The sequence below is a fragment of the Nothobranchius furzeri genome, chromosome 4 (assembly GCF_043380555.1).
Source record: "Nothobranchius furzeri strain GRZ-AD chromosome 4, NfurGRZ-RIMD1, whole genome shotgun sequence".
Classification (NCBI taxonomy): domain Eukaryota; kingdom Metazoa; phylum Chordata; class Actinopteri; order Cyprinodontiformes; family Nothobranchiidae; genus Nothobranchius; species Nothobranchius furzeri.
Genome location: NC_091744.1, coordinates 85547780 through 85570587, shown reverse-complemented (window position 1 = coordinate 85570587; position 22808 = coordinate 85547780). Strand labels below are relative to the sequence as shown.

Sequence of the window (22808 nt, the reverse complement as noted above, 5' to 3'; positions counted from 1 at the left end):
GAAAACAAAATACATTCAAGTAATTCAACCTCTGGCTACAATTGGAGTCTCTGAGTTGTGATTGGCCTTCAGCACTACAAATAAGCAAAGCAGTCGCATGATCCGATTCAATTATATGTATTGCAAATACGGCAGAAAAGGAATAACATTCTTCCATTTGAACCAGATAGTAAAGTTTTGGAGTCATTTCTAGTTTATCAAATGAAATTAAACGAAAACTCTGCAGGATTTTCACTTCAAGGATCTTTTTGTGTTCACATTTGAAGATTTGAGAAATTTCCAAGCTGAGCCCTAAAATCATTCTGTTAAAGGAGACTTTGCAGTTTTGAATTGCTTTTAGCACCCCCTAGTGTCTGTTTACTAGAACCAAAAGCATTACTTAACTCCTCGCTGTGCGTTTGTCTTTTTAACACCTTAATCTAACAGCTGAAATGTCTCCCAGCCTTCATTAGTGTCTACAGCAGTGGTTCATCGCTAAATTCAACAAATCAGCTGTGTTCGTGATCTGAAACACGCAGGAAACGTGCTGGAAGCAGACTGCAGCTCCATGCATGTCAACTCCACTTTTACTGAGTCCAACAGGGACCGGACTGGCACTCTGAAGTTGCAAGTGTGGTATTCTGGCCACTGAGGGCGGTGGGGGTCTGGGTGGCATTTCTGTAACCCTATAAAGGGTCAGTTTTAGCACACACTGGCTCAAGAAGATGATTTTAAAATATGAAAGCTTATCCCTTCAACACAAATGAGAGATTATTTTGCTCCACCTGAAGTCGACTTTACCAAACAGGAAGCTAAGTTGCTGACGCATGCTATTCTCACTGGTGTGTTATTATTTGAACCAGTTTATACTTTAAACAATCCTCATTAAAAACTCGTCTCATCAGAAGGCGTCGATGTTCTGACCTCACACCCACTGACCTAGAACACCTTCCAACGCATCATGTGATAATGACCCTTGACCCTTGAGTCACGTAGCTCAACAGTGACTCCCGGTCATGTGGCTGAAGTGAGATCATCATCCATTGTTATCATGTTGCCGTGTTTCCTTGAAGCCCACTTCTCCTTCTCAGCGGCTTTGTCTCCTCCCTAATCCAGCTTAGGCCGACCTGACCCTGTCTCAGTGCATTGTGACAACCTCTCCTACATCCAGCTCCTCACAGAGCACTGTCTGGCCGACGTAGATCCTATTTGGATTAGATCCGTGAGACAAAGTAAATGCCCGTGCAAATACCTCAGACGTCACCGCAGCATCGTCCCCACGCACCTTAAAGGGCTCGTTTACTGAGAAACGGCGTTAAACTTGTTCTTTTTTAAACACAGCGGGTCAAAGCTGAGTGTCTTATGCACGCTTGATGTCTTCAACTTTAGCTGTAGAAAGGAAATGGATAAGAAAACAGTTGGTTTATTCATGGCCCCGCCCACCTTGGCTTGTGACCGCAGAAGGCGTTGCATTTTTTATCCAAGAGAAAAGAGCGACTGAAAGCAGCAGAAGAGTTGTGTTTCTGTTAGCCATCAGAGACGACGCGTCTGCTTAGCATGAACATTAATAAGTAAAACTCAAACTCATCCCCTCCTCTGACAAACCACAGCAAATTTAAGGAAAAGTGAGTGAATGAGGCCACAAATTCCTACATTTCAAACAATAAAGACATATGAGTCTTAACTGTATAAAATGCGTAAATCTGTGCATGTCTAACACCTCTAAAATGATATTTATCCTCGTTTATTTGCAGTTTTCATGTACTCAGAAGATTGAAAAAAGGGATGCTCGATATTGGCTTTATTCCTGATATACCGATTTAATTTCTGATATCAACATCTGCTGTGTCCCCTCTCATAAAAAAAGAAAAACTTAAAGAGCAAGTCACCCCCTACCAGATTCTTACTCAACTCCCACTTCCTGTTTGAAAAATGCAACAAATTCTGTTGCCTGGCAGACCGAGAGGGCGGAGCCGCTAACAAATACACACACACAGGCTCACAACGACATTGTGACATCATATGGTACCAGCTATCATTCTAGGGTACCTCTTAGCCAATAGCGATGGCAGATTTAAATTCAAATGCAGTGCAGAGTTTTTACCTGACAACGGCACAACACTGACACAACACTGACAGTTTTAGGCTGGGGGACACACCGGCCGCTGAAGCGCCCGGAGGCGAAGCGCTCACGAAATTCAGCTGCTGCTCGCTGCTCCTCAGTTCAGACCAGACGCTTGTTTCTCCGCTCCGGTCGAGGCGCGCCTCGTAGTTTTTATTTTAACCACTTGGTGTCCTCCATTTCCTCTCTGCCTTTACTCTGCTCTTTTCCTCTACACCCCCCTCCCCCTTGCTGTTTGTGTGTGTGTGTGAACCAGTTGTTAATAGCTGGCCTACGACTTTCTGCCTCTCTGTCCTGTTTGCTCCAGTTGAAAGACACCCAAAACCACACCCCCTTCACGTGGTCACACACACACACAAGTTTGCTGTGTGTGTGTGTGTGTGTGTGTGTGTGGGGTGTGTGTGTGTGTGTGTGTTTACGAACACATTTGACTATCGCGGAATTGTATTTTGAAATGCTTTATTTTGTTAAATTTACCGGCCTGCCTCTTATGCCTAGGTTTGACTTCCTGCCAGAATTGTCGCGGTTCACCCGCTGCTCGCAAAAAGAATAGAGCAGACGCCGAAACGATCGCTGCACGGTGCTTCGGCGGCCGGTGCGTCCCCGGCGTTAGGCAGAAAATTAACATTTTAACTAAAATGCACTAAAGTGCAAAACTATTGACTTCACGTGTCTGCAGCACGATTAGACACACGTTTATATAGTTTATCAGAAAAAAAAGTTGATTTGGGGGGGTGACTTGCTCTTTAAGCATTTTAGGTTACTAACATCACATATCTCCTATCATGCTTACATTTAAACACTTTTTGTGCAAAATGACATTTTAAGTTATTAGCAGAAAAAGTGCCATGCTTGTCTCCAGCAGCTGAATCGCTTTCTCCAAAAAGTGTGACGCTAAGATGTGTGCATTAGTGTTGTATTTTTTCTTTTTCTGCATATTGCAGCTATGGTGATAAACATTTGTAAAGAAAAGCAAGTCTTGGGTGAAGTTTCTTATTTTTATTTTAGTTGTTTGTTAGCGGGCTAGCTAGACCGTATACGTTCACTATACAGGGCAAATTTCTACTTCACAAGTTGTGCCAAATAGACTAGCTGTCATATTTTGACGTTTTGAGAGAGAGATGAAGTAGCTGAACAGTTTGATGTATAAAATGTGAATGGTATGTAAAAGTTGGGTCATTAAAAGACTGAAAACCAATACCGATTTTTACAGATACGAAATTTCATCGGCCAGTATTAATGGTAGAACGATAATATCGAACATCCTTAGTCAATTTTTCTTTTACTTGCGTACAGTCGATCACAATTTATGTGTTTCTATCCAGAACGTTCATTACACCTTCAGCTTCACAGAAACAAAATTAGGACTGTTCCTAGAGAAACTTGCTCAAGACTCCACCAACAAAAAAGGAGGCGGTACGACTCGCATACGGAACATTCTTATTGTTTCTGGGAACGTTTTCCGAGGTTTTAGAAACCACTACGTGGTTGCCACTAACGGGTATTCTCCTGCCCAGTGAGATGCTGGTTTTAACGTGGAAAGCCTTTTCTCTGGCATGTTCCGCACATCAGTGCAGAATTAGTTAAAGGGACTTTTCGGACTTTTGAATTTTTATGCTCGCGATCGCCCCCTCAGGCCAAAAGCGTAACGGCAGCTTCAATAGTAGGCTCGTGCACGAGGCGCGCATGCTGTACGTGCACACTCCTTAACGAAAATAACAGCTGAGACAGTCCCATGTGTGTGTGTGTGTGTGTGTGTGTGTGTGTGTGTGTGTGTGTGTGTGTGTGGCCCAGAGGACAGGAGAACGTGCAGCTAATTAAATAATGTGGTTCTGTACCTTTCTCTTCAGCACAGCCGACAAAGGTTTATGATGGGTCAGTCCTCCTGCATGCTCAGATCATTCCCTTCCCTTGCTTGAAAAATTGTTCCTAAATTAAATTTGAACCCACATCTTTTTTTATCTGTGAATTCAATGCCGTTCGGCGAGTCTCAAATAAAAATTTGGGCATCTTACTGTAAAAAATATACCATTAATGTAAAAAATAAACTCTAAATAAACTATGTTCACATCCAGAATCAAACCCAGGTCTTCTGCACGAGAGTCAGACGTCTTACAAGGTGAGCTAGACTCTAGTAACATTCACAGTATCTGTAACATTTATATCCTTGATGACAGCTGAAACAACGTTTATGTTTATTTATTTAGCAGATGCTTTTATCCAAAGCGACTTACAATTTATAACCTATCGGGCATGTTGTGATCTGTGGGGGAAACCGGAGTACCCAGAGGAAACCCACACATGCATGGGGAGAACACGCAACTCCACGCAGAAACGCCGCAGCCGAGTTTCGAACCTGCGACCTTCGTGCTGCGAGGCAACAGTGCTAACCACTGCGCCACCGTGCTGCCCGTCAATCCAAAGAACGGTTCGGAGTGAAAATGGCTATTTTGTTGCTAATTAGCAGGAAATATCTAGAAGAAAGTTCTACAGAAAGTAGCTAAGGGTCCTCAGAAATGTAGCTAGCTTTGTCACTAGGCGTTAGGAACAGCGACAAAGTGGCACTGCCTCTCTCTCTGCTGCTAAAGCTACGGATAGCAAATGCTACGGGCGATGCCTGAGCGTGAACGCGCATGAAGCAGCCTGCTCGACCCGAGCATCTCTCTTTTTCTGTGATTTTACAGAAAAACAGGAAATCACAGTAAAAATGCCAGGGCTCATTCTACAGGACCAGGGCATTGCAGGAGAACGTATGAAGAAGACATTTATTATTTCTATACATGTTTTGGCTGTCACACTTCCATAATGCTCCTTTAACTATACTTATGTTTTCATAAATGTTACCATTGAACCCCACAATGGGTGGATGTTGGGTGTCACATAACAAAACCTGATTGTATTCCAGTGGTGCTGCTGAGTTCATCTGACCCGTTCGCTCTTCTTTAGTCCATCCCCTAACTGGCTTATTTACACACACAGCAGGCCAGATAAGTATTGAGGCCAAAGCAGTCGGCCTGCAGCTCACAGAACACCTGCGACGCCTCTCCAAGGCCAAATGTCTGAGAGCAGAGAAGCAGCGATGATCCCAGATCCGAGCAGTGAGTTAGCCAGAAAGAGGACGTTAAACTGACACGAATGGTATCAAAGGGTACCAGCTTTACAGGAAGTGTCTGTTTAGGGCCCAGCTTCAGGAAACGGGGAAGGAAGTGTTCATCAGAAACGGACCAATTCTTTTGTTTTTGAGCCGTGTGTTCATTTACATGTTTGACCTGTTAGTAGTTTATGATTCGGCTAGTTTTTGGAGGCAAAACAACCACAGAGAAAACGGGTTTAAAATGGGTCAAGGGGAAATGAAAGGGGGGTTGATGGAGGACAGCAGCGCTGCCAGTCAATATAGGAGAAGCAGTGTTCGATATGTAGGCTGACTCTGTCTGTCCCAAAAGTCCAACCTAATGGGCCTAGTGATGCAGTCAGAACGGACGTTCGGCTTAAAAAAGGGCTTTAAACGTCGCACAATGTAGCAGTCTCGTTAGGAAGAAGATAGAAAAACTTCAGGTCTGCCAGATTTCTCCTGGCTTCTAAGGGGTACTTAGAAAACTGGTATCTGTTGGGCACTTTAGAGTAAATCTCTTTACGGAGAACTAAGAGGAAGGTGGACAAAGCTCCTCCCTCTCTGCTGTGCTTCAACTCAGCTGTCTAAGCCACTTCCTGTACAGCAGGTTCACATTCAAACTGGCTTTTAGTGCCCACTATAGGTAGGGATGCAATAGTACCACTTTTTTCCAAACCGATATGATACCAATACTTGGATCTGAGTACTCGCCGATACCGATTACCAATACTGATACTTCTACCACACAAAAAAATGCAATGATTTGGAATACAGATTTTATTTTCTTCTCTGCTTTCAACAGGAAAAGACTGTGAGGTAGATAAAAAGTAAAATATATGAATGGAAATCATCACAAAACTGAAATATTAGTTGAACAGAAATGACAAGTTACAGTGAAGCCATTTTCAAGCAATTGCATTGGCATCGGTTAACTTTTACCGATACCAGTATCGTATCGGTGCATCCCTAACTATAGGCTTTTAAGCTCTATTTAACTGACTTTTCGTGTTATCTAAGGCTGAATATTAGTTATTGTGGCATTAAAAATGTTCCCCACTTCACCTTAAAGGGGCATTATGGAAGTGTGACAGCCAAAACATGTATAGAAATAATAAATGTCTTCTTCATACATTCTCCTGCAACGCCCTGGTCCTGTAGAATGAGCCCTGGCATTTTTACTGTGATTGCCTGTTTTTCTGTAAAATCACAGAAAAAGAGAGATGCTCGGGTCGAGCAGGCTGCTTCATGCGCGTTCACGCTCAGGCATCGCCCGTAGCATTTGCTATCCGTAGCTTTAGCAGCAGAGAGAGAGGCAGTGCCACTTTGTCGCTGTTCCTAACGCCTAGTGACAAAGCTAGCTACATTTCTGAGGACCCTTAGCTACTTTCTGTAGAACTTTCTTCTAGATATTTCCTGCTAATTAGCAACAAAATAGCCATTTTCACTCCGAACCGTTCTTTGAACGTTGTTTCAGCTGTCATCAAGGATATAAATGTTACAGATACAAAAGACGTCACTGACTCTTGTGCTGAAGACCCGGGTTTGATTCTGGATGTGAACATAGTTGTTTTAGAGTTTCTTTTTTTTACATTAATGGTATATTTTTTACAGTAAGATGCCCAGATTTTTATTTGAGACTCGCTGAACGGCATTGAATTCACAGATAAAAAAGAAGTGGGTTCAACTTTCATTTTGGAACAATTTTTCAAGCAAGGGAAGGGAATGATCTGAGCATGCAGGAGGACTGACCCATCATAAACCTTTGTCGGCTGTGCTGAAGAGAAAGGTACAGAACCACATTATTTAATTAATTAGCTGCACGTTCTCCTGTCCTCCGGGCCCCACACACACACACACACACACACACACACACACACACACACACACATACACACACACACACGGAACTGTCTCAGCTGTTATTTTCGTTAAGGAGTGTGCACGTACAGCATGCGTGCCTCGTGCACGAGCCTACTATTGAAGCTGCCGTTACGCTTTTGGCCTGAGGGGGCAATCACGAGCATAAAAATTCACAACTCCGTAACGTCCCTTTAACTGAGTTTATGTAGACAGCGCCAAATCACGAGTCTTCTCAAAGCACTTTACAAAGAAAGAACAAGAAAAGTTTAGCATATTTGCCACAAGGATAAAAATTGTCTTTTTAATTTTTCTTTAGAAAATTTCACCTAAAACAATCCTGTTAATTACATTTATAAAGGAAGAGTCAGACTGAACAATGGTGGCCTCTGCAGATAAAGAACACACTGAGTTTTGACACAATACAAGAACATGTTCTGACTAATTCTATAAATATCCTTTGGATGAGATGATTTATCTTTTGAGACATTTTGTGGCTTTCCACCCAATATGAAGTTGAATCACAACATTTTTGGTGGAAATTTCTCCGGAACAGGAAGAAGATGACAGGTATCACCTGTCTGCGTGGCTTTTGTTTGGACTGTAATCACTTCCCCTGAGGTGTTTTAGCCGTGTTGTTAGTTCCAGCTGTCATGTACCGTGCCAAGAGGATGATAGTGGTGTGGAAAATCCATGTTGGACATGTGAAGGTGCATGTGATGAGCTCTCTGCAGAGAAGGTGTTATGTTACAACAGTTAAGTGTCGTCTTCACTGACTTTTCTTTTGTTGTGACGGCCATCTTGAATTGGGGTAAAGATCATGGGTGTTTCTCAATGCCAAGGAATCTGTAAGGCTTGTCACCAGCATTCAGACATCAATTCTGCTTGCTTCACAGCCAGACAGGACACGGTAAAAAAAAAAAATAATAAAAATAAAAAAAAATAAAAGCACTTTTTCCGGAACTGCGCTGCTCTGGGTGGCTGCATGTTGGAGTAGCTCTGTTGACTATATGTAAGTTTAGCCTTTTCTTGGACATTTTTTCCTTCTAGTTTCTCAAGAAAAACTATTTTTTGGACACTTTACTTTTCTGTTTCTGGTGCTGTGAAGCTTGGAGGATTTTTACTGCTATTTTTTTTAGCTTTTTTCACTTTATGAGCATTTGTTATGACGCGTAACCATGACAACAAGCTATTTACAATCGGGAGCAGCCGATTAACATTGGAAAGGCTGAAATAATACCTCAACTGAAGCCACAAATCCCAAATGAGCTAAAACGCAAGAAGCGTGGGTGCAGAGCGGGAGCAAAACGGAGACAGAGAAAGAGGAAATTCAAACCATCTCTTCCATCGATCATAACGGGCGATGTGAGATCACTGGCCAACAAGATGGAGGAACTCCAAGCCCTTTCAAGGACTCAGCCAGAGTGTCGGCAGTTTCAGAACCGCTGGAGGAGATAATGCAAAGAAGGATTCTCCAGAGAATCAAGAAAATGATGGACAACCCTGAGCATTCTCTTCACAAGACTGTCCGACAACGGAAGAGAGTCTTCAGTCAGAGGCTTCTTCAGTTTGGCTGCAACACTGACCGCTACTGGAGATCCTTCCTGCCAACAGCCGTTGTAATATACAACAACTCTTTGATGACTTGATTATTATTATTATTATTCTGAGCTACTACAGCAATCAGTTTCCCTCTGGGATTAATAAAGTATTTTTGAATTGAATTGAAAAATACAGAAACAAATCCATTCCACCAGATCAACATTGATGACCACGCTAGATATAATTTTACCATCCCAAGGCTTCCATTATATTATACACTTACATTTCATACTATATCATAACATAAATGCTCTTTTAATCTAACTTTAAATATGTTTTTACCCCTAATATGTGAGATTTCTTTCGGGAGCCATTGCCCAGAATGAAAGCAGCACGTGAAAAGGGAGCGGTGTGAAGCTGCGGCTGTTTGGTAAACAGCCCGTGTTTCTGTCGTCTCTGCTCAACCAGGTCAGCGTAGAACAAGTTATTAAAGGCCAGTACTCGGCCTGTCTGACGTGCCGGTGCGAGAGAAAAGAGTGTCCTCGTTAAGCTTTTTGAGCCCCCGTCGGATCTCGGGCTGCATGTGTCAGCGTGGGACTTTTGTGCGTCCCGTAAGATAAAGCGAGGAAGACAAAGCTGTCCTCTCTGAGACGGCCGAGTCGTCCTGGGAGTTTTAATCTACCTCTTGTGTTCTCCTCAGTGCTCTCTGACAGGCAAACCTACATGACCTCAACCACAGTGCCCCCCCTCCCTACTCTCCCCAGTCCTCTTTTCAGACGTGCCCTTCTTCCTGCTAACGTTCGGGCATTTTCACATGTCAGGTTTCTTCCTTTAAAGCAGCTTTTGGCGGTTTTCCAACGTAGAAACCGACGACTGATCACCACTTGTTTCTCTGCACGAATGTCGATGGTTGATTTAGAGAACCGGTGATGAAACGGGCCTTTGGGACAAACGGTTTCTAAGCTGAAGTCGGTGGAAATGGGATAAACTAATATGATCCATTTATGCTTGCAGGTTTGGGAATTTGCTGTGAAACTGAGTTACTTTCTGAAGGGTTTTGTTTGTTTTTCCTGCTAAACAAAAACAAACGGGTGCATCAGGCATAACAAGTTAATGCTGAGGATTTAACTTTTTATTTTCACACGTAAAGTTTCTCTCTTCTGTTTGTGTCTGCTTTAATGTTTGCAGGGGGCAGAGGCCATGGTGCTGGAGAGTGTGATGTTTGCCATCTTGGCAGAGAGGGAGCTGGGACCGAAACTCTACGGCATTTTCCCTCAGGGCCGCCTGGAGCAGTACGTCCCCGTAAGTCAGCACCCAGCGTCTGGGCGTGTTTTTAAACGTCCTTTTTGCTCCTAATCTTAGTCCTAGCATGCAAAACGTAAAACCCAGTTCCCGTTTGCCTGATTTTGGTCTTTCCACGATCTAAACATCACGAGGTCGAACCAGCGGACGACGCTGAGGGTCAAACGTTGAACGGGTGATGCGTTTATGATGCGCAACAATAAATCGTTGGTGGTGGTTTCAAAACAAACCAGCAACAGGGCAGGAAAACAGGACAGTTGTGGTCCTGAGAAGCTGCTCAACATCAACCCACTGCAGCAGTTAGATCAGAACATATTAGTTTATGTTTGGAAATGTATTTTATTATGTTACAGTAACTTTTCATAGCTGCTAGTAACCAGACGTGTCGTGTTTCCGGTAGAGCCGTAAGCTGGACACCTGCGAGCTGAGCAACGCCAGCATCTCAGCCGAGGTGGCCGAGAAGATGGCCAAGTTTCATGGAATGAGGATGCCCTTCAACAAGGAGCCCAAGTGGCTGTTTGGAACCATGGAGAAGTGAGTAAAACATCAGCGATGTCCCTAATCCGAGCCCCGCACCGCGTGGCATCGCTGCATCCTCACACTTTTAGATGTAACTGAGTACTCAGGATGTTTGCTCAGTCAGTAACCCTAAACGTTGTCAAGGTAACGTGACTCTGCTGATAACCTGGTGACAAATGAGTGGTCATCTGGGTGCTTCAAAGTACTTTTACAAGGCTGTTGACAAGGTCTCGTGTTGCATAATGTTAGCTTGTGGCCGTATGGTCCACTGTCACGTTTCACAGACGGTTTGAGAAGACGCCTCTCGATGCTCTCGTGTTGCTTTGTGGGAAATTCGACCCATCACTTTGTACACGTCCAGCTTAAACAGAAAAGTAGAAAAACACCGTTCCAGAAGCATCCTGAAAAAGCTGCAGTCACATAAAAACGAAGGACCACGTGTGTGTAAACGTTACCCTGCAGCAAATCAGCCTCTGACGCAGGTTTCCATCAGTCTCATTCCTAAACTACGAGACAACAAGAATGAAAATGATGCAAAAAGATTTAGTATTTTTAGGACCGGAAAGCACGCAAACCCGCATTCATTTTCATTTCATTTATTTATAAAGCCCCTTCTGCGACCAATGCAGACGCCCAAGGTGCTGAACACAACACAATCAAAACATAAAACCATCAGAATAAAATACAACAATCGTAAAACCAACATAAAATCGATTAAAAGAGGAGAGTAAAAGCAGGAAAAAAATCCAGAAAAAGATTAAAACTTGGTTTATGTTTGACGCATTCACTTCCCGCTTGGTGATGCGGCTCGCGGATGCAACGCGCTTCACAACTCGCAGCGTTTATGGTTCATGCGGCTCGTCTGCGGTGAGCCAATATTCTCACAAACTGTAGGGGGCAGCATAGAGCTCTACGGCATGCATCCAACACTACACCATAGTAGAAGTAGAAATTACTGTTTTCAACACGGCATTCCAGCATTTTTTAACAGAGTCCTCGTCTTTTCCGACAGTGCGAGCTATTTCTCTCCAAGAATTATTAACAACATGCTGATCACGGTGTTCTCTGAGAGCCGAATCATACAAATGTCTGTATTTACGAACCTCTGCCATACTAGTTCTTGCCGGTCCGCCATGTTTTTCCGTGTCCGACCATCAGCGTCCTAGGTGCGCGGTACGGAAATTTTGGGCCGTGAGGAGGCGCGGTGGAGGGGCGTGGTTGTTAAAATGACGCAATTTTGCCGCGCGGAGCCGTGCGAACCTCGCGGACACGTCAAGCATAAACCAACCTTAAGAGGCCGGGGCATCGAAACCGGGTAAAATTTGCAAATCCTGAAATGCCTTGACAAAAAAAAAAAGAGTCTTAAGGCGAGTCTTAAAAAAAAAACCAATGAGGGTGGCTGACGCACCACTCATTCCGTCAGTGTTTGGTTTTAGGAATTATGTGCGTACAACAAACCGTTTCGTTTAGTCCCCATTTGTGATGTCATAAATAGGGAAATTAGCACAGAGGCTCCTCCCACCTGGAGTAGAGCCTCTGCTGCTGGAGGAGCAGCAGCTATATTCTTAGCTCCTCTCAGGTAACGGAGCTTCTCAGCTCATAGCAGCCTGAGTGGGGGATGGGTGGGCGTGGCCAGCAACAGCCTGTTTTCTTAAACATTTCAGAGCCCTGAAATGGCTCATTCTGGAAGGTACTAAAACAGTCAAGGATTAACCTGCATGTGGGAGGGATTCAGTGCACAGAGCTTTACAAACATCTATTGTTTCGACCATAGAGCTAAAATAAAAGACATGCTATGTCTCCTTTTCGATGAAAACCAATTTTGAGTTAAATTAAACAAACAAAATGTTACTTTAAGAGACAAACTGCACATAAAAATGAAATAAACTTTAATCTGGAGCAGTTCAGTGGAATTGTGAACTGTGTGAGTTTGAAGTTTCGGGGTCAGAGGAAGTCTCCATGTGCACCTTCAGAGCAGATTAAAGTGTTTCCAATAATCCAAAAATAGAAAAATTTCTGTTCACCGTCTGACAATAACATCCTAGTTGAGCTCCAGTGGAATGAACCAAGTTATTTGAGGTAAAATAAAAAGTATTGAACACTTTTACATGAACTTTTATGAATATTGTACTTTTAATCCAATCTACAGGTACCTGAACCAAGTAATGCGGCTGAACTTCACCAGGGAGTCTCACCTGCGCCGCTTCAACCGCCTGCTGGCCTACAACCTGCCTCAGGAGATGGAGACGCTCAAGTAGGTGCCATAGTGATGCGTGTCCTCTGTAGGAGACAACTCCAACTATTTATTATCGATGTCTTCGTGCTTCTTGTTTCTGCTCAGGCTGCTGCTGGAGTCCACTCACTCTCCTGTGGTTTTCTGCCACAACGACTGCCAGGAAGGTGGAACATGCCACTTTTTTCTCTCGTTTGTTTGTTTTTATTTTAGTTTCTACAGGAACTTAACTTTTGTTGTCTTTGGCTGCTGTGTTCAGGGAACATCCTGCTGCTGAAGGGTCACCAGAGCTCGGACGATCAGAAGCTGATGCTGATTGATTTTGAGTACAGCAGCTACAACTACAGGTGCTTTAGCAGCTGCAGCTGCTCACACACACACAGGGTTAGGGTTTATCACCTGATTATGTCACATTGCGTCTTTTAAATGTCGTAATTTGTAAGTTTTCCCCCAAACTGAAGTCTTGCATCAGTCATCTCTCATCCTTGTGCTTGTAGCTCTCCTCCCATCTAAACTCTAATCTCCTACAACAAAGGGGGAGGGGGAAGTCTAGCTTGTTTCATCAATATTTGCAGACTCTGGCAGCCATAGTCCATCCTGTTAAAAATTCACTGCAGCTGTTATGTAACGAGGATTTGGCAGACTAGAGAGGACGGAGGCAATGGAAAGACCTGTCAGTGTGACTTATGGAGACGAGGGGGTTGCAGCAAATTTCCACTGCAATTTATCTAAAGAGCTGTGTGTGTGTGCGTGCGTGTGTATGTGTGTGTGTGTGTGTGCATGCGTGTGTGTGTGTGTGTGTGTGTGTGCGTGCGTGTGCGTGTGTGTGTGTGTGTGCATGCGTGTGTGTGTGTGCGTGCGTGCGTGTGCGTGTGTGCGTGCGTGTGTGTGTCATTTATGGGAAACAGTGTTGCTACCCACCTCCTCCTGCCCCCCCCCCCAAGTCCCTCCAGATAGCGAACACGGGACCTCGGGACAGTGCCCCCTCCTCCGCCTCATACAGTGGGAGTTTTAGGGTTTTTCATGCCTTCAGGTTTAGGCACTGGTCAGAAGAGGAAAGCGGGGGAGGGGGTGGGATTCCAGTCTGGAGCCTCCCCACAGAGCAAAGGGAGGCTTTGTGCTGTAAACAATCCTCCACTCCTGATAAAGAGTGTGGGAAATGGGATCTAAGGGCCACATGTGTGAGTCTGAGTCATGTTGGCTTTAACAGAAATAAAAAATCAGGTGGAACACAGTTATACCCGACTCCTAAATGCCGTTTTTAAGCATGTTTGTCATAAATGTGTGTTTAGTGTGTTGGGTTGGTGTCAGATAATCTGATTTTAAATGGACATTATGGAAGTCTGACAGCCAAAACATGTATAGAAATAATAAATGTCTTCTTCATACATTCTCCTGCAATGCCCTGGTCCTGTAGAATGAGCCCTGGCATTTTTACTGTGATTGCCTGTTTTTCTGTAAAATCACAGAAAAAGAGAGATGCTCGGGTCGAGCAGGCTGCTTCATGCGCGTTCACGCTCAGGCATCGCCCGTAGCATTTGCTATCTGTAGCTTTAGCAGCAGAGAGAGAGGCAGAGCCACTTTGTCGCTGTTCCTAACGCCTAGTGACAAAGCTAGCTACATTTCTGAGGACCCTTAGCTACTTTCTGTAGAACTTTCTTCTAGATATTTCTATGTCTGTGAAGGTTCTCAGTCATCCAGGTCATTGTAGTCTAAGGAGCTTTGAAAGAAAAGTGTCTGGACTTCTTTGAGTTGGTTGCACCTCTCATCCAAGAGCTTCTTCAGTTCTAAGGTCAAATGGTGGAGAGTCCCAGATTCAAACCCAGTGGGAGTTTCCTCCCCGAAGAGGGAACAAAAGACCCCCTGATGATCTTCTACATAAACACATGAGCCAAGGTGTGAGGGTGGGTGTGGGTCCTATTCAGCCAGAGATATTTCCTGCAAATTAGCAACAAAATAGCCATTTTCGCTCCGAACCGTTCTTTGGTTTGACGTTTCAGCTGTCATCAAGGATATAAAAGTTACAGATACTGTGAATGTTACTAGAGTGTAGCTCACTAAAGCCCCCTTCAGACAGGCCATGAAAAACGGAAATGTTCCGGACTCTGTCCGTAAGACCTTTGTGTCTGAATACAAACGTCCGGATAACGCGTTCCGGAATTTAACCAGACGAAGCCCCTAGTAACAGGTCCGGACTTGTTACGGACAGGGTGGCTGCTTCAGACTGGTGAGGTAAAGTTCCAGACAAGGGGGAGGGGGAGGAGGGGGGACCGGGGGACGCTGTGCGCACCTATATAACCCGCTGCTGTAGCATGCGACGAACCACGGCAGCTCGCCTCCTACGGTACCGTCTAGACGCGCGACGGAGCGCTTCACACCGCTTCAGTGATTCCTTTAACCATTGAGCTTCATCATCCAGGTCTCTTATGCGTCTTCGTGTGCGCAGAATTATGCTTAAGCGCCTCGTGATTTTTATCTTGAGAGGCGCTATAGAAATGATATTTTCTTCTTCTTCTTCTTAACATGAGTCTGAGTCTCTCTCCCCCACCACCACCACCCCGCCGCTGTCAGACATCTGGAACTTTTCCCTGCTGTGTGAACGCAGCCGAAAGGACAAGTTCCGGTACAAAAGTGGTGTGTCTGAAAACACAGTTCCGGTTAAAAACCGGATTGAATTGTCCACAAATGTTCCAGAATGTCTTGTCTGAAAAGTGCTCTAGTAAGACGTCTGACTCTCATGCGGAAGACCTGGGTTTGATTCTGGATGTGAACATAGTTTATTTAGAGTTTCTTTTTTACATTGATGGTATATTTTTTTACAGTAAGATGCCCAAATTTATATTTGAGACTCGCCGAACGGCATTGAATTCACAGATAAAAAAGATTTGGGTTCAACTTTCATTTTGGAACAATTTTTCAAGCAAGGGAAGGGAATGATCTGAGCATGCAGGAGGACTGACCCATCATAAACCTTTGTCGGCTGTGCTGAAGAGAAAGGTACAGAACCACATTATTTAATTAATTAGCTGCGTGTTCTCCTGTCCTCTGTCCTCCGAGCCACACACACACACACACACACACACACACACACACACACACACACACACGGGACTGTCTCAGCTGTTATTTTCGTTAAGGAGTGTGCACGTACAGCATGCGCGCCTCGTGCACGAGCCTACTATTGAAGCTGCCGTTACGCTTTTGGCCTGAGGGGGCGATCACGAGCATAAAAATTCAAAAGTCTGTAAAGTCCCTTTAAGCATGAATGAATCTTTTATTTTATTTGGTTCTGCTTTATTTTTGCAGGTGTTCGATAACTTAAATGACTTTTCTTTTACTTCTGTTTGTTCTGCAGAGGGTTCGACATTGGCAACCATTTCTGTGAGTGGATGTACGACTACAGCTGTGACGAGTTTCCCTTCTTTAAAGTTAGCACCCAGAGCTACCCGTCGAAAGCCCAGCAGGTGTGTGTTCCAGGCGTCTCCGTGCTGATGTCTTACTATTATTATTATTAATATTAACATTATTTAGAGTTGCAACTGTTGTCTGGTGTCTGTGTACAGCTGCACTTCATTGAAAGCTACCTGCGGGAGTCCGACGGAGGGTTTGACCGTCTGAGCACGCAGGAGCAGAGGAAGCTGAAGGAGGAGCTGTATGTGGAGGTCAACAGGTGAGTTCAGGTGTCGATCAGCCTAGGGGAATCCTTTAAATGAGTTTGTTTCAATCGTCTTTGTGTTCTGAACGCAGGTTCTCACTGGCATCGCACTTCTTTTGGGGCTTGTGGTCCATCATCCAGGCCCGGCTGTCCACCATCGAGTTTGGATACCTGGTGAGTCCTTTTAAGGTCCACTGAGACGCACGAAAACAGGCTCGGATGTTTACCTTCAGTAAAATATTCACAGCCATCACAGGAAGCTGGACTGTAAGAGTTTTTTAATGTGTTTGCAAGTTTACGCCAGAGAGGGAGAGATGCCAACACAGAGATGAGACGAGGTCAGGGTCCGTCAGTGTAGGTTACCATGATAGCTATGATGTCATGATGTCAGGACAGAGCGCAGAGATTTAACCGCTTCTACAGAACAAACGTGTGCAAATAAATTATTAATGGTCCAATAATAATAATAATAATGATGCAACAATTCTTCTTTTTACTACTGAATGGTGTAAATGATAGATGGCATGCCATTATTAGTAATAAATTAAATTAAACTCAGCATTTCCTGAGCACATTTCCAAAAAGCTAATTGGTTTTGGAAGGCTAAATTAGCCTGTATTGTGCTTTTTTCTTTATTTCTCTTTTGCCAAGTCGGTTATTTAACATGGAACAAACGCCAGTCAGAAAAATCCTCGGTTGGATCATTTCAGCTAAAGTTCCCTACAAAAGTCCGATTTTTCACAAAAACAAATATGGTTCCAGCTAACGTTCTAGGGTACCTCTTAGCCAATAGCGATGGCAGATTTAAATTCAAATGAAGTGCAGAGTTTTTACCTGACAACGGCACAACACTGACAGTTTTAGGCAGAAATTTTAACTAAAATGCACTAAAGTGCAAAACTATTGACGGCACGTGTCTGCAGCACGATTAGACACGCATTTATATAGTTTATCAGAAAAAAAGTTGATTTGGGGGTGACTTGCTCTTTAACTTTTAGAATATGTGGTATGGGCCAGAGTGGACGGGCAGAGACACAAAAAACAAACAGGGTAGGGTAGCTTTATTTGTCATAGAACCAGAGTCTCAGTACCACAAAACGTAGTTTCAGTACAACCGTTCCAAGATCAGGCATACAGCAAATGAAACACATGGACTACGTTTACATGCAGCCAATATCCGGGTTATGATCGGGTTAAGGTCGGTATTCGGGTTTCTGAGTTGATCAGAATAACCCGTTTACAAGCATAAATAGAGAGTTACCCCTAACTTGCATAACCCGATGTAAATGCGGACGTTGGGGTAGCGTCAGGACGTATGGACTACGTCCAAACGCAATATGCGTCATTTCTGGTTCTTCTTGTTCTGGTATCCGTGAAAACAACAACATGTTTCCCAGTTCGGAAGAGATAGCGACCGCGTTTGTTTGCGCTTTAGTTTCCTCGTCACTCCAAAAGTGTGGTGCTGTGCCGCGACTCGCCATGTTGCTCCCAACTTGTTGTTTACTTCCGGAGTTCTGGCGCATACAAGACGTCTCGCTACTCAGAAGACCAAGATTCCTTGCGAACAGAGCATGTGCAGAACACACGCTTTGATGGGGATATCCCGGTATGCGTTTACACGACCAAACATTCGGGTTAGAAAAGGGTTACCCCAGGTGTAGTAACCGGGTTTTTAAAACCCCGGTTATGAGCATATCCAGGTTTCTGGCGGTGTTTACACGGACCTGCGGAACCGGGTTATTGTGAATATTCGGGTTTTAAAAGGGTTACTGGCTGCATGTAAACGCACTGATTGACAGAAAATCGGTTTTACCGTGGCGATGCAGCCATTAAAGTGCTCTCATTATGCGAATAAATTAAAATGGGTGACACGAGGATGGGTAGGAATGAGGGGGGAAAACACGCGCTCTTGTTCTGCTCTCTACATGGAACAGAGTGGGTCTGACAGACATGAAAGCACAAATTCAGACAATCACAACATAATCCAACGTGCGGTGGGTGGGAGGGGTGGGGGTTCCCATGCATCCGAGGGAAACCAGCAGCTACTCATCAGCACAGCCTTCAACCTCCGTTGCCAGGAGTTGGGAGAAGAGTTTCAGAGATGCGTGTTTAAAAACTAAGTGCGTGCGTGTCTGTCATGTGAGCGCGTGCATGCATGTGTGCACTAGTGTGAGTGAGTCCAGGAACTTTCCCTCAGTTCAGTTGCGATGTCCGCCGTCTCAGATGTAACACGACCGTTCGCGAGCTGCACTGTAACCCCGAATAAGTTCACTGAACTCAAAATTTATGAGAAAAATGATTACCTAATAATTTTTAAGTTAACTTATCTAAAAACTATAAGTTTACCATAACTTGAAAAATATGACCTGAATAAAATCAAAGCATTAAACTACCTCCAACCTATAACTTGGTACTTAAGCAACTTACAAAGTTTAATTTCACTAAACTTGCATATTTTAATTCATTAGAACTTTATTACATGTTTTTACTAACTTAAATAATATAACTTGACCTATTAAACCCTAACCCAAATAAGTTGAATTTACTTAGAAATGACAACGTGGCAGGCTGGTGAAGGCAGTAACTGACACCAGATCATGACTCACACACCCATAAATGACAACAGCCAATGAAAGTGGGATGCTCAAAGTCAAGTCAAGAGTATCTGGTGTGATCAACCACAGTATCATTAACAATGGGACGGCACAGCCGTACAGCACTACTTTGACCAACCTCCTCACTTACGGGGCTAACATGATACAAAAAGTAGCACCACATCTGCAACACTGAACGAAATAATAACTGAGAACAACAATCGTCCACAATAAACATACATAAACACCCCAAAATAGAGCAAAATAACTGAAAACATGACTACCCACAATGCACCTCCCCCACCAGCTGTTTATTGTTCCTGAAATCCAACAAAATTGCTAGTTTGTGGTTGTTTTTCTTGTAAATCCACAAATATTTAAAATAATATACAAGTCTGTTTATCAGACACACTTTAGGGTTGACGTGAAGATGAATGGAATAATATTAAAACATAAAATAATTAATCAGTCATTTTTTTGGTTAACCTTACTCATTAAAGTTAAGTTGTCCTTTATTGATTAATTTAAGTTTTGGTTACTTAAAAAAGAAATAGTTCAGGTCAGTTAAAACGTTTGAGTTCGATGTACTTAAAACAAGGAAAAGGTTGAACAAGCTCAACACATTTGAGGTCTAAAAACATTTTTTTAAATTATGAGTTTCTACTCAATATATTTGATTATTTTGAACTGTTGGGTTTACAGTGTGAACCAAGGAGTTCACAGTCCCATGTGAGGAGAGGAAGAGGGGTAGAGCATCTGTCTACATAAACGTCAGATGTCCATAAATAAGAGAATGTTGATGAGAATTGTTGTTTTCCTCATGTGCATCGATGTGTTCTGTGTTGCAGGAGTACGCCCAGGCCAGGTTTGACGCCTACTTCCAGCAGAAGAAGATCTGGGCTGCCTAAGAGAAGCAAGACAGCTCGAGTGGTTTGTCGACACATTGAGCCAAAACGTCCAACGAAGCGCGACGGGAAGGCCGATAAAGATTCGACGATCAACGCTTTTCTTACACTCCCCGCTTCGAGGGGATTCTCTGCCTTTCGTCGGCGTCGTCTTGACCAGCAAGCCAAAACTGAGCGGCTTGGTGCTTAAAGTACGCTCCACAATCCTTCACAGCTCAAGGTTTACGCCGTAGCCACGAGAAGTCCGACACATCAACCTTCACTAACCTTCATCACTGGTCACAAGTGCTTTCTGCCTCTGCTTCGTTCAGACTGTACCGCCAACAGAACCGGCTGGAGCGGGTTCTGTTAGAGGCAGATGTGTTAACATTGCATCAATGTGTATGTAGAGACCACTTCCTGATGGGAATGTTCTGCTGGGAAAACCTAAATGCAAGCTACTCTGGGTAGTTTTGCTGATTAAGGCAGCCGGTTTCTAACTCTGTATAATATATAAATATATATATTTGAACGCGCCAGTAGCGCGGCCCTGTGTGTCACCGGTGGGCTCGATCTGCAGGTCTGGGTTCCTGTACACACTCGCTGTTTTTAATGGGGTATTTTTTGTTTTTATGGATGCGTCTGACGCCGTCAGAGTCGCGGCACATACAGTTTGTTTTATATTTTTAGGGATGTGAACGATTTCTTGTGAGGCCTCACCAAATCGGATTGAAAAAGATCATTTTCAGGTGTTCCCGTGACACCTGAGTGTCTCTGTGACGTCCGACGCTCCCTCGCTTTTACGTGAAGGGCGTCGCTCCCGGTTACTGTGATGTCATCAGTTCACACACCAGATCTGAGCTCACCCAGAAAACGGATCCGTTTTTTTGCACTAATTTGGCACCATTTGTTTACGACAGTTTGCAACTATTATTTTTAGTAAAAAAAGATGGTTTCCTGGCTCAAATCACGACCACCCTCTTCCTGAAAAGTCTGATTTTTGGACAGGAAATTGACAAAAATGTGTTGTCTGACACAGAAGAAGCTCACATTTAAAAGCCTTTAAAACAAGAAGCTGATGAAACGAGTCTCACCAACGTCTGCAGACTTCCTGTCCCGTCCACAGATTCGGACGTTGGTGCTTCAGATGCTTTTCATCACTACTTTTCTGTGTTGTTTGGTACCAGCAGGCGTGCGTGGTGATGTTTACACGCTCTTAGCGTCTCCCACACCAACAGGAAGTTGAACCAACACTAAACTGCTAATCTGATATTTTCAGTCAAACCAAGATTTTGCAGCAGCAGGTGATTCATTTTCCGTAATAACATAACGCCTTCATTGCTTATCAACAGTTTTTGTCTCATTTAAATATTTTTGTTTACTTATTTTAGAACAAAAACTCTGAAAAAGTGCTTTTAAATGCAGTTTGGCTGCATACTTTACAAAACTACCGCTAGCTTTAGCTAATCAAGATGTATTCCGACTGTTTTTGGACAATTTTTACTTTATTTTTGAACATAACTGTATGCCAATTATAATGTAGGAGCTAACAAGCTACGAGCTAACAAGAGTAGAGTAGATGACTTGTTGCTGCCTCTAATCAAAAATATTTATATTTTTTCCACTTTTGAAACGTATAAATAGCTGCTGCTGCTGTTTTTGCGAGGCAGATCTGTTTGGCATTAGGTTGGACAAATTTTAGTTAGAATATTTGAAGTCAAACAAAGAAAAAAAAACAGAAACTTGTGAAAAATCTGCTGCACAGTTAAAACTCTGAAAAGCGATCGCACGCTGCTACAAACGTTCCCGTCCCCTCCGGATGTCTTTCCTGTTGTGCTGTGAATGTTGGGGATGGGTGACACGGGAGAAGGCAGCGCGGGGAGCAGGAGGATGCTGAACTGGTCGCCTGATACTGGAACCAGACCTTCGTAGCACTTTGGAGGCTCCATAAATAAATAGTAGAGTTAACAGGGCTGACCTGTGTTAAGCTGTTGGAATATTACTCCTACTGTACATTCGTGTGTGTTTATATTTACTTTATGAACGTGTAGATGTGTTTGTATTTTGCTACGCTGGTGGACACCCACCATTAGACTGTGCAGCGGGTTTTACTGGACGGAAAAGTGAACTGTTACTGGTACTTCTTCACTGTGACTCTTTCTTCAGCCAATCAGATTTGGACTTCATTACTCAGAAGTTGTCTTTAATATTTTTTATAGGTCGCTCGCCCCGACTTTGCTTATTTGTAAAAGAGCGCGATGACCTTTTTTTTTTGTTTTGTAAATATGCGACATTCCATTTTCACATGCGAGATGAGGCTTTGAACCAAACCTTGGATCTGATTTGTTCCTGCGGTAAAACAGTTGTTGCACGTGTCTGTTTATTGTAATATTCACTAACAAATATGAATTTAAAAGAGGATTTAACTTTTTTGCTACTAAAGTACGTTAAAACGTCTGATCTGTGAAGACGGTGACATATTTGCTATCTATAAAGCTGCTCTGGATGCTGAATGTGCACCGAGGGACGACTTGTTAAAGACTTGGGTTCAGCTGCAGTCGCACGAATGTGGAATTGGCTGTAAATGTACTGATCACTCAAATAAAGTTGAAAAGATGAAGCAACTGGCCGATTGTTTTGACCGCATTTTATTTTTTACATTTATGGTGACGTGTGAAACGCGGTGGCTGGTTATCACCAACGCATTTTCATTAGCTCAATAAGCATTTATTAGCAATAAACAGGTACATTTTATTTATTTATTTGTTTATTTTGCAGCTCAAAACTCAGTTTTTCTGTTCAACTGGTTAATGGGCTTTTTGCTGACGAATCACCTTGTCAGGCTAATCTTGACACACTATAAGTTTCTGTTTGGCAATAAATAAGGACTGGTCGATCTACGTCCCAATCCTCACCTATGGTCATGAGCTTTGGGTAATGACCGGAAGAACGAGATCGCGGATACAAGCGGCCAAAATGAGTTTCCTCCGTAGGGTGGCCGGGCTCAGC

The 22808-nt window shown here is 43.5% G+C and overlaps 1 protein-coding gene across 2 annotated transcripts in view; it reads left to right on the top strand.

Moving 5' to 3' along the window:
- Positions 1-22426, top strand: part of chka (choline kinase alpha) — a 30319-nt gene extending 7893 nt beyond the window's left edge. For both annotated transcript variants that reach the window (XM_015965293.3, XM_015965292.3), the window contains 9 exons: positions 9801-9914; positions 10315-10448; positions 12583-12687; positions 12775-12833; positions 12926-13013; positions 16022-16130; positions 16230-16336; positions 16414-16495; positions 19764-22426. In XM_015965293.3, coding sequence (XP_015820779.1) covers positions 9801-9914; positions 10315-10448; positions 12583-12687; positions 12775-12833; positions 12926-13013; positions 16022-16130; positions 16230-16336; positions 16414-16495; positions 19764-19823 — 858 coding nt within the window. In that variant the 3' untranslated portion in view covers positions 19824-22426. The remainder of the gene's footprint in view (positions 1-9800; positions 9915-10314; positions 10449-12582; positions 12688-12774; positions 12834-12925; positions 13014-16021; positions 16131-16229; positions 16337-16413; positions 16496-19763) is intronic.
- Positions 22427-22808: the final 382 nt, after the last annotated feature.